Below are 18,877 nucleotides of genomic sequence, written 5' to 3'. Positions count from 1 at the left end.
TATAGTGCTTTCATACTTATGTAGTAGTGGTGGTCGAACATTGGTCATATTCTCGCTAACCCTACCCACCTCAATTCAATGATGAATCATAACAAAGGAAAAAACATCAATGATGCTTATGTTGTAGAGAGCACTCCTTTACGTTTTGAAAACAGCCCTAGAATCTTCCCTTCAATTTTGTGTGTGTGTTTGAGAGAGAGAGTGTGAGTGAGTGAGTGAGAGATAGAGATAGCGATAAGTCTGTGCGTGTGCGAGAGTCTGGCATATGTTGAATAGGGTTCTTGAAAAAAGAAGTAGAATCGTCCCTTCAATCATCCATTGCCTCTATTTCATGTATTTGGATTCTTTATGCTGATCGTTATCTTCGTTGGCGTGAGGCATTTGATCATGAAATCCAGACCAATTATGCTATGAAGACGAAGGCCCTAGGGTTTTTTCTTGCTAATAGGAAGAGGCGGGGGGTTTTAATTTTTGGGATCCAATAGGCGGGTGAAATCCCGCTTAAAACGCATGTTTCATTAAAAAATTATAAAGCGACACACTTAGATGACACACATCTAATGAAAGGCGCCCTCCGCATTTTCTTTTTTTTCTTTTCTGACAGTAATTTTAAGGCGCGCATAAATGGGTGTCCTCTCTCTTTCAAAATTTTCAAAACTGACATTATTTTTTAGGGCACACACAAATGAGTGTCCTCTATCAGCGCGTGTCATTGTTTGCGCGTCATTAAAGGCATATTTTCTAGTAGTGGAAAGTCGGAGAAAGAGGGTTCTTCTAAGCTGAAGATGGTTAAAAGAATGGCAAGAAAATCCCAGAGTCCAACTCCTCCAAACTCAGGTAACAACGATGACGCAATAGAGGACTCTCGTCAGGAATCTCCAAGAGGAAATACTCCACCTAGGTCTCCTACTCCAACCAAATCTCCTTCTCATAAACAACCAACCCCACCTCCCTCACCGAAACCAAACGTTACAGTTTCAGTTGTTCTTACATCAACCTCTGTTTCAACACCACCAGTTACTTCTGTTTCCATTCCTACACCCACTTTCACCACTACAATATCAAATGCACCACCTGTGTCTTCTACACCAGTTTCTTCTACACCTATTTTGATAATACCTTTACCTCCTATCATTACCCAAACCCCCACCCCTACCATTCCTGAACAGACAGTGGTCGTCAACGTATCTGATACGGGGGCAACTACTGACACTCAACCTCCTGTCATCACTAAACCACTTTCCCCAACCAAGTCAACCGGTTCCGGTGCTACTCTAGGAAGAGACAATGATAAGTATGACTCTACATACTTTAGTCCCTATCGGCTTCAACCTGATGAAGACAATGACGCCCCTGTCAACCGCCAACAGTTGCAGAGCATTAATGAAAAGCTGGATCTGTTACTTGAAGACAACAAAGCTTATGGTGGGGTAGTTCTTAAAGCTTTTGTGGAAACTGTCATAGAACAATATGCAACAGCTATGGACAAGTCAACTGATGAAATCAACGAATCGGCTTCTACTTGTAGAAAAGCCTCTGCCAATGTTACTGAAGTTGTTCAAACTACGCAGCTCTTTTTGGATTCTCTTAAAGAGCACACTGATACAAATGTTGCCAAACTCCGTGAATCCGTTGAATCTCTTTCAACATCTCTCCAGGAAGAACAACAGAAGTTTGTTGATGTTCGTTCCTCCATCCAAGCCGAAAATACTTCCCTTATAAGTTCAGTTTCCTCTCGGCTGGACTCATTTCATGCTGATATTGCCAAAGAGAGTGCTTTAAAAGAAGAAATTGCTCGTTAAGCCTCTTCCATTGAAGTTAAAAAAGTTCAAATGGCTCAAGCCGAGAAGGAGATTACCTTATTAAGAACCGAGAAAGCTGTCTTACGAAGCTGTGCAAGTGATGTCGCGGACATGTTGACCAATCTCCTTGGTGCTCATGATCCAATTCTAACTATCACCATCCGGAATCATCTTTCTGGTAAATTGCTTCCTGCCCTTACCAGGCTTCATGGGATGAAAGGTGTTTCGGAGCCTTTCATTACTCCAAAACAAGAGGGAGAGGGTGACCAACAGAAACTGATGATGACAACTGAAACTCTTAAACCGAATATTCCAGTCTCTAAACAACTGAAGGTTAATGTAGCTTCAGGTTCTGGTCCAACAGATAAGCAGAAAAAGGTTGTCAATGAAAGTGATAGTGATGCAGAAGAGACTATTGCTGAAGCCCTCAAACGCAAGAAAAGGGATAAAGAATTGGATGACAATTTGAAAATAACAAAAGATGCAGAGGAAACAGAGAGGCGTAACAAAGAAGAGGAAGATGTCCTGAAGTGTAAGAAGGCTCTGTTTCCTGAGTGGACTAGAGAGGTGCTAATCAGTCAAGCAATAGAATCACCAAGTGTTTATGGGTTAGAATCGACTGCTTCTTTTGACTGTGATAATTCAAAGGACTCATACTTCAATATGCCAATTACAAGGAAAGCATTTACTTTCCATTGTTTTGAGTCAACTGTTGAGGTTCTTTTTCCTAGTCCTAAGGTTGACCGAGAGCTTATCGACTTTTACCTAAAGTATGGCCAACCTCAATTCTTGACATGGAGTGCACAGAAAATTATAACAATCAAGGTATTGAAACCGACACCGGCTAGAAGGTTTGTGAACATGCACTTCAAGATTACTCGAGGGTCTGCAAATTCGGTTTCAATGATTTCTTTAGCAGATCTACCCAATCTCAATCTTCATGATTGGATATTTTTGTATAACATTCTACTCTCTGATCCGAAGGCGTATGATCCGATTCTAGATCACTTAAAAAGAATGTTAGCCTCCTACATCTATGAAGTTGCAACGATGGATCAGGAGATAGCGAAAGTGATGAACAAGAAGCCGATGGTCAAGCTCACTCAAAAGCCAGGGGATGTGAATACTATGAAGATAGGGCAAATTGATTCGACACGTCTGACTATGATGTTTACTAAAGGTGAAGCTCACAGGTTTTTGTTTGCTCTGGTAGATAAGCACCTATTTTCTACAGGCTGCTTGGAGCACATTATCAACTTGATACATCGGTGCAAGCAGAACTCGGATGCTGACAAGAAAAATTTCACTGATATGCTTCGTTGGTACATTACCTTTCGGTACCATCTTTTGGCTATCATCCCGAGGATATTCAATACGGTGAAGAAGTCTTCGGTTGTTAAACAGAGTTAAAGTCTCGGTCCCAAAGACGCAAAGGGGGAGATTATTAGGGCTTATTGTGTTGCGTTTTGGGCATTTTGTTTTATATTTGGATTGGGCCTGTCCATCCATGATTCTCTTGTAGGGTTAGACTATATATATGCATGCATGTGTGCATTGTAGAACGATGATTATTACGTTTGAGTATTGTAACCCTAAAACACCTCTACAATCGAAGTTCTTAGTCGAGCTCTTCTGAGGTGTTGATGTATTAATCATTCAACATATTCAAACCATATTCGTGTTTATATTTACGTACTTATTTGTTTGCATGAATAGAATCAATCGATCCTGAAAGAACTACGTTCTAACACATACGATTCATGGTTTTATTATCTAATAGTTGATGTTGCTATTTTTAGTAATATTAAAACAAGAATTTTTGGGTCGTATTTTAGGTCGTTTCACTTCCCAATCAGCATGTGAGTATTTCTATCAAATACTATCTTCAGAGGCTGTTTGCCTTGGCTGTAAATAACTTGTACATTTTGTTGTTTACTGACATGCCTCTTTGTTTTGGCAGTACCACTGGAAAAAATATTAGTCAAGATAATTTTTTATATACATACAATATGAAATACAATGAATTACAATAAATCTTAATTAGCATCGATCTGGTGATCACCAAAACCTCCAATGAACGGATTTGGTGGCTCGTCACCTCCATGGCCCATCACAGCAGCCATGAGAAGGAGCAATGTAATCCAAATAAATGACATCCTGAAAAATTATAACACAAATGAATATACACACATACAATATGATATGATTACAACAAATACAAACCTTATTTTACTATCCAAATATAAATATTTTTTAATCGTTCTCGCCTTCATACACTTCAGTGTCTGCAGAGACATCACTATCATAATCGAAATCCTCCTCATCATAATCAGCCACGTAGTGAGACACATTATTGATGATACCCGTTGGCAGACCAACTTCAATATCATCTTCAACCGATTGGGAATTTAAATTATTGGCTAAAGTCAACTGAAAGAGTGAAATTAGAAGAAGCATCACTAAGAACAACATCTGATAAATTATTTTCGACATTTTCAATGGGATCATGGTCGACATCATTCATCAGTAGATCCCAAATTCTTCTATGATTAACATTTTCAACAACCTACTATTGGTCATTATTTTTGTCACTTCGAGAAGGTTCTCGGATGTAAAACACTTGCTTGGCCTACATAGCAAATATGAGTTGATCTTCACTGCTTGATTCGCGTTGTGGGTTGATACTAGTGAAATTATTATTAGATTTAACTCTTGCATTATCGAACCACTTGCAATGAAAAAGTATAGAGGAATAATTATGAGGGTAATCTAGTTCCATAATCTCTTCGAGCTGACCATAATATTTCTAATTATTCTCTTCCTCAGTTAGAACCCCCAAGTTTTATGTTGATCGTTGGGCGTCATACATAAGTACCATAAACCTAACATCGTTCACTATACAAGCAGTGTATGTAAAGGCATTCATATGCACACCAATTAAAAGAGTCGATAACTCCTTGCTACCATCTAGGGAATTCTTTTCCATTATTTTTAAACCCAGCCCAATAATGTTAGTATTGTTTTCATTCATTTTCTTACTAATGTTAGATCGAAATCCATTTGGCAGTTTCACATCTCTTATAAACTTTAAAAAAATGAATTCGGTCAGGTTTAGTGAACGAGTAAGCTGTATGGGGTTTAAGGAACTTGTTCCCATTCATTTTCAACCATTGACTTTTATGAATGTTCAGTATTGTCAAGTCCACCCGAGCATATGATGTCTCTTTAGACTTATCATTCATCAGAGAAGTACCCAAAAGACTATCACCTACATTTTTGCAATATGCATAAGATTGAAGTTGTGTTTCAGCTCTAGAGAAGACTAATACTCAAGTTCAAATAATATGCTCTTTTTAGACCAATTCAACTCGAAATTCTCACGATCTCTATAACATTCAAGATTTGGTATGTTTCCCTTATAACCCTTAATGCAAAATCTTTATCATTTTAGTCCTTAGCTAGTATGCAGGGTGTACTCTATGAGTACGCTTAGTGTAGTAGCTCAGTTCAGGAACGTAGGTTTACCCACGTACGTGGGGCGTATGTGGGAATACGTTGGGCATACGCTAAGCAGGGGCGAAGCCTAATTTTTAGCATTTGTGCCCTATTTAAGCAACTTATGTTGCCTTGGCTGTATCCTTTGTTCAGCCTCTACTCCCGTATACTCTAAGATCGAAACCCTAGCCTCCCATAGTGTGTTTTTGAGTCTTGGAAGTAATTTTATGTTGCTTTGTATGCATTAAATAAGGTGGTTCTTGGTGGCCAAGCTTTTGCTGGACTTGAGGTTGTAGATCCAGAATCTTCATCTAATTTGCTAGCTCTAGAAGGTATAAAGTTCTTATCTTGGAACCTCTTTGTGTTAGATTGAGACTAGGGCTTGTTTTTGAGCTTATTATGGTCTTTTGGGTTCTCTTTGGGAGTTTGAGTCCCTCCATGAGCTAGGATGCGAGATCTTAACCCCTATGATATTCCTTGTGTAAAAATGTGCCATCTTGATGAATCATATTGGTCCATGCATGAGTTAGAGCCCTTATTTTGAGTCTTAATGGACAAAATCGAGTTTTAGGGTCCCATTAAGGCATGCAAGATGATAAGGATGACAACTTTATGCATTATGCCTTGAAACGTAATAGATCTAATATTTTGACGTGAAAAGCTTAAGTGGTTTTGAGAAAAGGTGGCCAAAATGGATTGTGGCCGGTACGCAGCGCGTAATCCCTAGTATGTTGCACTTAATGGGCCAACCACCCACTTTCGAGTAAATTCATGTACATCGTGCGTACGAGGAGTACACCGGCCATACTGGGTGTAATGGGTTTCCGTTGTTTGGGCTTTTGGACTCGAGATTATGTTGGGCTTTTAGGGTTTAGGCCATTAGACTTATGACCTTGGGTCATGGATGCATTATGCGCCTTCTTGGGATTAGGTTCTTGTTAATTTTAGGCCCAATTAGGAAGTTGGGTCATAATGGGCCTTAGGATGTCATTTAGGAATTTAGGACTTTTAAGTAAATGGGATGGGCCTTGGTTTTGGGTTAAGTAAGAAAAAGGGTAAAATGGTCTTTTACCTTGGATATTGGACAAGTAATTTAGATTCTTGATTTTGGGTCGAGATTCAGTTATCAATTGGAAATTATTGATGATGATAGGGCGGAGATTTTCCGGATCAGCAGACCGAGATTTTATCTGAGAGATTCAACATATTGAGGTGAGTTTTCTCACTGTGTTACTGGGTCGAAGGCACTAATGCCAATCCATTGTTTCTTTTGTTTAGGATGCTAGTTGTCTGCGTGAGTCTTGTATGTGTTATGTGTTTATATGTATATTGGGCGGGGCCCAGTGATTATATTGTATGCTATTTATCTTTGTGATTTTTTCATGTGTTTATATGTTTGTAAGTATACCGGGTGGGGCACGATGCTCGGTGGGGCCTGATGACTAACAGATCTATTCCAAGCGGATCCTAATGTCCGGCGAGGCCTGGTGACGGGCGGGGCTGATTATATGTTTGATATGTACATTATGTGGTATTTTTGGTAAACTCACTAAGCTTTGTGCTTATGGTTTTCAGTTTATGTTTCAGGTACTTCTGGTTCGAAGGGGAAGAGCCCGGGATGATTGCAGTGCACACAGCAGATTCTTTCGCTTTTTATATTACTCTGACGTACTTGGATGTTAATTGATACAATTTGATTCACCATGGTTTCTATGATGTTGTTTTGGATAATTTTTTTATTAATTTAAAAATCAAAATATTTAGTCCTAATTTTTGGGACGTTACAAGTTGGTATCAGAGCCTTAGTTTGAGGCATTTAGGCATACTCTCGTGTGTGTCTGAACTTAAACTGAGGGTTTGGTAGAATTTTCAAAATAAATGTTTTATAAAAGGTTTTTCTAATAAAAGAAAAGGAGCGTGGTGCATGCAATCGACCAAGTTCAAGTAAGTTTTCCCAAAATACCAATTCATGTTTTATGATATGCTTTGATGTGTGAATCTATGAATCGCATGCTAGTAAGGGCCAAGGATTTGCATGATAGAATGCCAGGAGAGATGCCTTTATATTCCTACTGTATGAGCTTGTAGACCTGTTTGCTAGTACTGATCAGTCGGTGATAGGATGGACTGTTTAGGTTATTCTTGTTCTATTTAAGTTACATAATGGTGAGACTAAATAATTTTAGAAAGTTAGGATTTTACTCTATTGTGCAGCTCTTGTTTGAGTCCAACTGTTGTAGTGTGGGCCCATACTAGTGGAAAGTACGGATGGATGTGGAAGGTAGTATGGGCCCATACTAGTGGAAGCAAAGGATATGTACTCGAGTCAAGGAGAGCTTTGATGAAACACGGAAGCTTGTAGAGTATGAGACTCCTTGATATATATTTATGCGTGTTCTGATGGTTTGTATGGTCTATTTTGAGTATGGTGAATCTTCGAGGAAGTCCGGTTAGTGGTTCTGATGCTGATGAGGGTTCAGGCTCGACATCTGGAGCCGAAAAATTGGATGATCAGACACGGGAGTTCATTTCATTTGAGATTACCCGCAACATACTTGAGCAGACTCCTATGATCTTTGGTACGATGAAGGAGGGAATTCTGGAGATTTTGGATGAGCGTTTGAGCGCTTTCCAGCCTAAGATGGTGTCATTGATGGGACCTCACACGTTCACATTCCGAGAGTTTCGAGCATGTGGGGCTCCGGAGTATTTCAGGTAGAAGGACCCGATCATGAGCTGACGATGGTTAGCGGATCTCGGTAATGCCTTCTTTACTAGAAATTTTCCCAATGAAGCAAAGGTAAAACTTGCTTCTTGTCTTCTGAAAGGCAGAGCTTGAGATTGGTGGGAGGAGGTTGGGTCGTTGGTGATACGGCAGTTGATTCGATGACATGGTATGATTTTATGACTAGATTTCAAGCTAAGTATTCACCGGTGATTGAGGAGTAGCAGTTGGCGAGGGAGTTCTAGGACCTTTGCCAGACTACTGAGACGGTGGTTGAGATCACCGTTATGTTCCATGGGAGGGCGTTGTTGGTTTCGCAATATGTAGCGGATGAGGAGATGAAGAAAGCAAATCACCATGAGATGTTAAGGAGCGATATTCAGTAGTTCGTGAGACGATCCATTAGCAAGACACTTGAGGATCTAATTGCAAGAGCTAGAGAGAGGGAGATTGATCTAGAGATGGAGAGGAAGATAAATCCAGATCAGGCTCAAGTTTTAGGTGGTTCGATAAAGAGGCTCAAGGTATTTGATTCGAGATCGGGAGGCCATAAGGGTCAGAGCTACTGTGGCAAGTGTGGCAAGACGTACGATGGGGCGTGCAGGGAGGATGGTTCTGGTTGCTTCAAGTGCAGTCGGATGGGTGATATTAGCAGGGATTGCACTGCTACTAGTACCACCCCACCCCCGTTATCTGATCTAATTTGCTTTCATTTCAATAAGAGGGGCCACAAGACGACCAATTATACGAGTTTGGCAGCAGCAGGACCAGTGGTACCACCTACTTCAGCGACTCTTCAGATTACTGATGGCTGCCAGAGCAAGGCAGATGCACCTGTGGTGAGGAGCAGGGCTTTTCAGCTGATAGCCAAGGAGGCTCACATAGCACCTGATGTGGTGACGGGATCATTCCTTGATGCGTATGACAAACTTGACCTATCCGAAGCTGTTGACTCAGATCCCTCATCGCCTCTACAAAATATCAAGAGAAGAAAGCCATCATCCGTTCCCCAGAGGGTGCTACCGGAAGAACGCTCTGACGGTCAAGTTAGAATGCTTCTTATGGTTTTTCTTGTGTGTATCTTAGCAGGGAAAGAGTGCTTACCTTGTGAGTCCAAGGACGCATCCTTTTATACCTAGCGCTCTTGCCTAGTTCGTACTAGACAAGATCGCCTTTTTGGGGAGACAAGATCAGGGGCGCTGATTGGAGGATCATGCGCCTTTAACCGTTAGAGCGTTCTCATTGGCCCTGACAGTAATGGCTTGATTCTGCTGTTTGTCTCCTGACCGTATCTTTTGTCTTGGAGCTGGGAGCATCCATTGACTGGCACGAGCCTTTCGCTGGGGCGCCAGGAGTACTCCTAGCAGGCTCTGGCCTTTTTTCGAGGCGCCTTGCTCGGGGGCGTCAGCGGGCGATGAGCTTACTGGGCTCGGCCTGGCCGGCGCGCTAACGCCTTGGCCAGGGAGTGATTCTGCCGTGTTGGCTTAGGCACGTTATCAAGTCCCCCACTCCGGTAGTCGTAGCGTTGCAACACTAGTTGCAGCATTCCGTGCTTGATGAGCCTACATGTGTTTGTTTCTTCTTTACCCTTCGTTCCATCTTTAATGGCGACGTGACCGCGCATGATGGCTGGAAGTTACGTCATTGTAAGACATTTTAAATGTCCCGCCTCTTCTGTTTCCGTATAAGGGCGTTTACAGGATTTTCTTTTTATTTTTACCTCTCCTTCTCCTTTGTTCGTTCTCTCTTTTCTTGAGTTCCCCTTTCTTCATTCTCTATGGCGAGTCTTCCTGGTATTCTTCCCTCCGCCGCTGAATATCGTCATCTTGAGACTACGTATGGCTTATCCTCTATGGAAGGCGTGGAGTATCCTTCGCCTGGTTCTTGCATATCATCCCCCTCCCCTGGAAAATTTGGGGTTTTCTTGAAAACCCTAGATGCTGGAATCCGTTTCCCATTGACGGATTTCCAAGAGGAAGTACTTCAGAAAGATGGTTGCAGTTTGCAGATGTGTAGCACCTGGTTCCTGGTATGTATTTTAATCTAAGTAATTTTTGGCATTTTAGCTAGGACTCAACGAGTTGTAGGCCCGACTCGCCGAGTAGAGACGAGATTTTGAGCACGTTTAAGTTAGCGACTCAGCGAGTCCATATCCTGGACTCGGCGAGTCCTTCAGTCTGGAAGAAACCGTAGATCCACGGGTTTTGCACCCTATTTAAACCATGCTATGAGCCCCAAACTCGCCTCCTTCACCCTCAGAGCTTCATTTAGCAAACCCTAGCCATTCCTTGAGCTTTTTGAGCATTCCGTGTGTGAATCTTGAGGTTTTAAAAAGAAGAAGGAAGCTAGATCCAAAGGGGTAGAAGGAGATCCAAGATCTTGCACCCACTACAGAGTTTATTGAGGTAATAATCGGATTCCTTTTGTTTCTTTGAGTGATTCTCCATTATTAATCACATTTAGGCCATTTTATCCATTTATTATCTTGTTTATAGTAGAGAGATCACATTGGGTTTATCAGCCTTCGGATCTAGCCATGTTTCAGTTCCAAAAACGTAGATCTAACTCCTTTATGGAGCCATTTTGCATGAAAGCCCTAGATCTACTCTTTTAAGTGTCTTTTGAGTCTTTAAATCCATTTTCATGCATATGTACACGTAAAGTTGGAAACTTTACGTGGTAAACAAGCCTTAGAAACCCAGATCTATAAGTTGTATGCAGTGGTTTTGAACATAATCGATTGTATAGAAGTGTATGCAACCGAATCGGCGAGTCGTTCTTCAGGCTCGACAAGTCGGGTCGAGAGTCCACGAGTTTTCCCCCTTCTATGTTTATGTCGAATGGAACCAGTGAGTTTTAGGTGAACTCAGTTAGTCGGAGATCAGACTCATTCATGGAAGGACTCGACGAGTCCAAGGCAATCTTCATATCCCAAGAACAGACTCGGCGAGTTGTTCATACAACTCGGCGAGTCCCAGGTGGAGTGTTCATACGATGAAGGAGAACTCGACGAGTTGTTCATACAACTCGGCAAGTCCTCGAGTCCCATCAGCATTTCTTTCATTTCTGTTCATGGTATGGAATTGGCTACGGGGAGTGTCATGGCTTCCATGTGTCCGTTCCACCAAGTGAGTGCTTGGTCAACAAAGGTGCATGCAGCAAACTTCACCTTCATCTCTTCAGGGCAATCGCATATCTCGAACACCGATTACACCTTCTCGATCCATCGTTTCAGGGTGATCACTCCTCCAGTGCCGTTAAAGGTTCGTGGTTTGGCGTTGGTGAAGTCTTTGTAAGAGCATGTTTTGGTGGGTCCTTGATTCATTCCGTTGTTCGAACTCCCGGCCCCTTGTCCGTTGCCTCCTCCATTGTTCCCTTGGTGAATTTGTGCCATTGCTGCGGTGACCGTAGCAGATACGGCTGCCTGGAATGCAGTGGAGTCAACTTCGGGTGGGGTTGGTCCAGGGTTTCCGCGAGTAGGTCGGCGAGGCATCTTTCTTTCATGAAACGGAAAGATGTTGAGTGTATGTGGTTTCTGTGAGGTTGTGATCCTACCAACTAGGTGCATGGTACGAACTTAAGTACTTCTACAAACTAGCATACAATCATGGATACGTAACACATAGCAGATTATAACGTCATATAAAATCTTTCATTACTATCATCTGCACTTTGGTACATGAAAATTTTGCTCGTAAGAGCATACATAAGTGATACTAGTTCGACAGCATAATGGCTCTATGAGTAGTGTAGTCACTTAAACATAGAGTCGAGGTACATAGCATAGATCCTAATGACCTAATAAGATAAGTCTATCCCTAACCGCGATGAGCTGTGCTCGGGGGTGGTGCTGAGGAAGTGGATGCTCCCTGAAGATGAGCCACCTGTCATTCTGCGTCCTGGAGTCGAGACTCCCACCTCACCTGCCTCATATGGAACTCTCGAAGAACGTCACGTGTCTCCTGCTCTGCACACACTCGACCCTAGTCCACAACTGGCGTACCTGGTCGACGGTGCTCTGGGTGAGGTCGTCGGTGTTCCGTAGCCGTCTCACCATGACTGGAAGGGCTTGATCAGTTGGCCCTACGTACCTCAGGTCAAAGAACTCGCGTGACATGCCGAACGGGGGTTGCTGTCCCTTCTGTCTGCTCCATCTCCAAAGATCAATACCCCAGGGAGGTGTAGGACCAGTGGGGCCTACCCTGTAAGCGGGCACCCTAATCGAGTAAGGGGTGTATGACTTCAGACTCCGCATCCGAATCACCCCCTTCGCCGTCGTTGAGTTCCTCTTCAAAGCTTCCTTCATCTTCCTCCTCCTCCTGTTCTTCTTCTGGTTCGGTAGGCTCGCCCTCGACTCCTGCCTCCGGTTCCCCGTCAGATTCCTCTTCGGGGTCTTCCTCAGGCTCCTCGTCTAACCATCCGTTATTTCCCTGGTTAGGGAAGTAAGGATCTCCGGGGTGATGGAAACCAGCCATGCTGCCTGCGAGAGTGTATAAATATGCTACATTATTCCTAGGACACTACAACTATTGTACAGACTAAACGGATGTTCTCTTTTTGGTGCTAAAGGGGTATATTTTTAGGTTCCCTAGCTATCACGATCTCATCAGAACGTGTGATAGTTATACCTTGGAGGGAATGTAGTTGATCAGGCTACATCCACTCCTTGATACCACTAAGAACAGTCCCTGATTAACCGGGATACTAGCATTATCTTGTTTGGTTCGGCGTTATGTTCTTGTTCCTAATGCAAGCAAGGGTATTTTATTTTTATGTTTTACTTGTTTTGTTCAGAGTTGTGTTAGTCCCTCTTTTGGTTTATAGTTGCATATCAATGTGTGGTTAGATATGCTAGTTCACTATAAACAGAGCTCTGATACCAACCTGTCACACCCCCGAACCAGACGGCGGAAACGTCTGAGGGCTATTGTGAGTTAATTGAATACCATCACAATGATTATACATGAATGATAACATCATTCATCACCATGCATTGAAATATTACAACCGATATTGTTTACATTCAGTACATTGTTTTAAAACATTACATTTCCAAAACATAAACGTTCGATATTAATTAAACAAAACATCATGATATCACTGGATACATTTTCTTCGACTTACCTGTTACCTGAGAATACAAGTATTTTGGAAAAATGCCAACATATGAAATGTTGATGAGTTCATAAGTAATGTTTGAAAAGTAATGATTTGTATTGTTTTGAAAACCACCAGAAAATCTGATATTTTATGAAAAGAGTATTGTATATAAGAAAAAGTGTGAAGATCCGTAAGTATGCTTGTTGATTTCTGTAAACGTGAATAATTGTTAGACTTTGTATGCATCACATAGGTGAAAGTGTTGAATTCCCTAGGAAAACCCGATGTTTTCCTAATACATCAAATTACATGTCTTATTTATTGTTATACTGATACGACGTTTGTTTCCGATAATTCCAGGTGACATTGGATTAATTATGGGTTGTGAGTCGTTATAATCACGCATTAATGAAAATGACTAGTTTATAACTACCAATTACAAACGATCCTTTTGGCGTCGTCCGTAAGACTCACTTAATCCAACCACCCTGACTTCTCATAGCCCCACAACTGAGGAGAAAAGAGGGTACGAAGCCCTCGTTATTTCCATAAGTCGTTCAAGGCTATCGTGAATGCGAAAGGCACTAGGCCCGACTCACATTTGACTTCTCGACTTTGCTAAAAGTACCAATGGGCCCTTGGGGCCCAATAGCACAATAAAGCTATTGAAAGTCCTTTTACATGGAATTAGGTCATAGAAGGCCCAATAACATGTAAGCGTGTTCCCTTTGGGCCTAAAGATCATGTCATTGGGCTAGCTAGGCCCAACAAGCACGATTTGAAACTTTCAAGCCCAAAGATTGAATATTGACTTCTCGTAAATTTTCGCGTGTGTATTGAAGTACTATTGTTTATTGATTTTTGATTCGTTATTGATTCGAGACCGAATCAATTCGTTTGGCGACGATATATTGGTGTTGAAAGTGTATTTGCTATTATGTTTCGCCGGTAGCCGTGGTACTCGTATTTTATCTTAAGGGATTTATTGTTTTAAACATTAGAGTTTTCCTTCTTATGCCCCTTCTTGGATAAAATTTACATTTTTAACCCTTTATATAAAAGAATTTCCATTTTAGTCCTTAAACCATTTTTCTTGACACTTTAGTATCAAAACTTGTTGAAAAGACATTTTCAGCCTAGATTTACTTGATAAACAGCTTAAGTCCCTAAAAAATGAAATTTTCTCGGTTGAAACCCCCATTTTTGCAACTTTTACAATTTTGGCCCAAAATGGAAAATTTTTGCATTTTTAGTCCCTTTTTAATTTGAAAAGAATTTTTGGCCTTTAAAATGGTTTTAGTATACTTGTAATCCCCTGTTTTACAGAAATGTGCATTTTTAGCCCCTAAAATTCAAAAATCTCGCAAATTGGGGCTTTATTGGGCCGAAAAGCCCATTTAAGCCCATTATGTTCAAAATTCACATTTTTAACCCTTCAAAAGTGTTGATATTCAGAAACTGTTTAGACTCATTTCAACCTTCATAAATTATCTTTTGTCGTTTTGGGCCCCTTAGTTTTGTATTTTTGACATTTTGAGTCCAAAAATGAGTTTTAAGTCCAAAAATGTTCATTCTAACCAACTAAACTATTTTTCCAGACTTGATTAGTTTGAAATGGTATAAGTTATACTTATTTCGTTCCTCATATTGTAGTTCTCGGTTTTTAGGTTCTTTTGGCTAACATAAACATCACAAATCACATAAGATCATACATATAAGCATAAAAATCACACAAGGCATACATTGACTCATAGATCTACACATTTGCTTGTATTCTCCCCCACAAAACTTATAAAAACCGAAAAAGAGGGGGTATGAAGCTCACCTTGGGTGTGGTTTCGGTTTTGGAAGGAAATATGAGAAGAAATTTGATCCTAGCAACCTTCCTTGGAAGATCTCGAACTTGGATGCTTCTTAGGTGCTAGATCATGAGTTTGAATGAATTAAGAGGTGATTTTTGGATGAAATGAAGTAACTAGCTTATGGATCTAAGAAATTTCTTACCTTAGATGATGATTTTTATGGAAGAAGCCCTTGAACTCTTCTTAGATCTCGAAAATATGGAGGAGAAATGAGAGAGTTTCTTGAGAGAATAGTGAGTGAAATGTGTGTGTGTGTGTGCTTGGAATCGGCCGAGATCAAGAGAGAGAGGGAGAAGAAGAGGGTGTTGCATGGAAGTATGGGAAATGCATGGAAATCCCTTGAATAATTGTGAGGTGGCACCCAACAAAGTCAACTCTTCCTCTTTGTGGGCTTGGGCCGAGAATGGAGAGGGAAAGAGGAGATTTTTGGGCTTTTTGCCCCTAAGCCCATATTATAGTTAAGTTAGATGATGTTTGACTCAATTAAATCAAAGTATAATTTTTATGACCTATTAGGGCTAAATTAGGTTAATTATGGCCCAAAATGGTTCATATAATTAATTTATTTCATTCTAGGCCCAATATGGCCCAAAATATTGAAATAAATGAAAGTGGGTCCAATTAGAGCCCATTTAAGAGTTCTAAGCCCAAGATAGTCAAATTGGAAGCTTATTGGTCCATTGGGCCCAATAAGGAAGTCCTAGTCCAAAATAGACCTAAACAAGAACTTCTAGGGTTTCCAATTGCTTGTTGACTATTTATAGTGCTTGTATGAAGTGTTTGATTGAAATATTGTTGTCATAGAGTAAGTATTATGCATGCTTTCATGTCTTTGATTCATAATATGACTTAAGTGTTGTAGTTACATGGCACAAAAGTTTCTAGTTGTGACATCATCCCCCCGTTAGAGGGAATTTCGTCCCGAAATTCTTTTGAAAGCTAGATTTGAGAATGCTAGAATAGGTGAGGGTACTTTTGCTTCATTTGGTCTTCGCATTCCCACGTGAATTCTGACCCATGCTTCGCGTTCCACCATACTTTCACGATCGGGATGCGACTTTGCTTAGTACGCTTCACCTCCCTGTCCATGATTTCAAACGGTTCTTCAACGAACAGTATATTCTCGTTGATTTCAATCTCGTCAAGGGGAATGACGAGTGTTTCATCTGATAGGCACTTCTTAAGATTGGAGACATGGAACACGGGGTGTACGTTGTTTAGCTCCGCGGGTAGCTGCAGTTTGTACGCCACTAGGCCTATTCGGGCAACGATCTCGAAAGGTCCAATGTATCGTGGGTTCAGTTTTCCCCGTTTTCCGAAATGAATGACCCCTTTCTAAGGTGAAACTTTTAACAACACTCGATCCCCGACCTAAAACTCTAAGGGCTTTCGCCGTTTATCGGTGTAGCTCTTTTGTCGGTCGCGCGATGCTTGTAGTCGAGCTCTGATTTGAACTAACTTTTCTGTGGTTTCACGTATGATCTCCAGTCCCGTTAACGCCTTGTCCGATGCCAGTTTCTTTGCTAGCTGGGTGTCGCCCACCTCAGCCCAACACAACGGTGATCTACACTTACACCCATATAGTGCTTCGAAAGGAGTGACCTTTATGCTCGAATGGTAACTGTTGTTATACAAGAATTCAAATAAGGGTAAGTGGGTATCCCAAGACTTCCCAAAGTCTATCACACATGTGCGAAGCATGTCTTCGAGCGTCTGGATGGTTCGTTCGCTTTGACCGTCCGTTTGTGGGTGATAAGAGGTGCTCATGTTGAGATGGGTTCCAAGTGCTTTCTGAAGTGATTGCCAAAATCGTGAAGTGAATCTACTGTCTCTATCCGAGATAATAGACACTGGTACTCCATGGAGTCTCACGATTTCTCAAATGTATAATTGTGTCAGTCTCTCCATCTTGTAGGATTCTTTTATTGGTAGAAAATGAGCCGATTTCGTCAGTCGGTCAACTATTACCCATATGGTGTCTAGTCCATCTGACGTCTTGGGTAGCTTGGTCACAAAATCCATAGAAATCCCTTCCCATTTTTACTCGGGAATAACCGGTTGCTGTAATAACCCCGAGGGCTTCTGGTACTCCACCTTTACTTTGGCACAAGTAAGGCATTTGCTGACATAGGTGGCAATTTCTACCTTCATGTTAGGCCACCAATAATGTTGTTTAATATCCAAATACATCTTGTCCGAACCGGGATGGATGGAGTATCGCGTCTTGTGAGCTTCATTCATGACTACCTCCCTAAATCCTCCGAGTTTAAGGACCCAAATACGGTTCATGAAATAGTATACTCCGTCCTCTTTTACCTCTAGGTTCTTCTCCATTCCGCGTAATGCTTCGCTTGCTCTGTTTTCCGTCTTCATGGCCTCTGACTGGGCTACCCCAATCTGAGTGGTTAGGTGAGATTGGATGGTTATTGAGAGAGTTTTCGCAAGACGATTAGAGTACTCCTTCCGGCTCAATGCATCAGCTACCACGTTGGCCTTGCCCGGGTGGTACTCGATTTCACACTCGTAATCATTTAATAATTCAACCCATCTTCGTTGCCTCATATTCAGCTCTTTCTGGTTTAAGATATGCTGGAGACTTTTGTGGTCCATGAAGATGGTGTACTTCGTACCATAAAGGTAATGCCTCCAAATCTTCAGAGCAAAGACCACCGCTCCCAATTCTAGATCATGGGTTGTATAATTCACTTCGTGTGTCTTTAGTTGGCGGGATGCGTAAGCTATCACTCTTCTATGTTGTATGAGAACGCAACCTAAACCCTGATTCGACGCGTCACAGTAGACCACGAAATCTTCTGTTCCCTCTGGTAGAGATAGTACTTGGGCACTACAGAGGGCTTGCTTCAGGGTTCGGAATGCAACTTCTTGTTTGTCCGTCCATTTGAATGGCACGCCCTTTAGTGTAAGCAAGGTAAGTGGCTTGGCAATCTTAGAGAAGTTTTGAATGAACCTCCTATAGTAGCCTGCTAGGCCTAAGAATTGGCGGATTTCTATGGGTCTTGTCAGGACTGCCCATCCTTCGATGGCTTTGACCTTAGAAGGATCCACATGAATTCCTTCCCGACTAACAACATGACCTAAGAAGTTCACGCTACGGAGCCAGAACCCACACTTAGAGAGTTTTGCATTTAGCTTTTCCGTTCATAGGGTTTCTACGATTTGTCGGAGATGTTGGCCATGCTCTTCTTCGCTTCGGGAATAGACGAGAATGTCGTCAATGAAGACGATGACAAAGTTGTCGAGGAATGGTCGACAGATTCGGTTCATCAGATCCATAAATGCGGCGGGGGCATTTGTTAGACCGAAGGGCATTACGACAAATTCATAATGTCCGTAACGAGTTCAGAAAGCGGTTTTGGGAATATCCTCTTCCCGGACCTTAAGCTGATGGTACCCGAAACGTAGATTTATTTTAGAAAAGTAACTAGCCCCTTGGAGCTAGTCAAATAGATCATCAATTCGTGGGAGTGGATAGCGATTTTTTACGGTGAGTTTGTTTAACTCTCTGTAATCGATGCACATTCTAAAAGATTCGTCCTTCTTTTTGACAAAGAGGACCGGAGCTCCCCATGGCGAGTAGCTGGGTCGGATGAATCCTTTGCCCATGAGTTCGCTGAGTTGACTGGACAATTCCTGCATTTCAGCAGGAGCTAGCCAGTAAGGCGATTTAGCGAGAGGGGTTGCTCCTGGAACCAGGTCAATTCGGAACTCAACTTGTCTCTCTGGGGGTACTCCAGGAAGATCTTCAGGAAATACGTCTAGGAATTCATATGCTACTGGAATGTCTTGAATGTTAACCTCCTCCTTGGTTTTATCCACTATGTGAGCCAAGAACGTCAAATCTTTCTTTCGTAGGTGCTTCTGTGCCTGGACGT

The 18,877-nt window shown here is 41.7% G+C and overlaps 1 protein-coding gene across 1 annotated transcript; it reads left to right on the top strand.

The window, feature by feature from the left end:
• Positions 1-797: 797 nt before the first annotated feature.
• Positions 798-1,802, top strand: LOC111906434 (uncharacterized). Its single transcript, XM_023902201.1, has one exon. It carries the CDS (start codon positions 798-800, stop codon positions 1,800-1,802), a length of 1,005 nt encoding a protein of 334 aa, XP_023757969.1.
• Positions 1,803-18,877: the final 17,075 nt, after the last annotated feature.

The sequence above is a fragment of the Lactuca sativa genome, chromosome 4 (genome assembly GCF_002870075.4).
Source record: "Lactuca sativa cultivar Salinas chromosome 4, Lsat_Salinas_v11, whole genome shotgun sequence".
Taxonomy (NCBI): domain Eukaryota; kingdom Viridiplantae; phylum Streptophyta; class Magnoliopsida; order Asterales; family Asteraceae; genus Lactuca; species Lactuca sativa.
The sequence above is the reverse complement of the archived record's forward strand: the minus strand, read 5'-3'. Positions and strand labels throughout refer to the sequence as shown.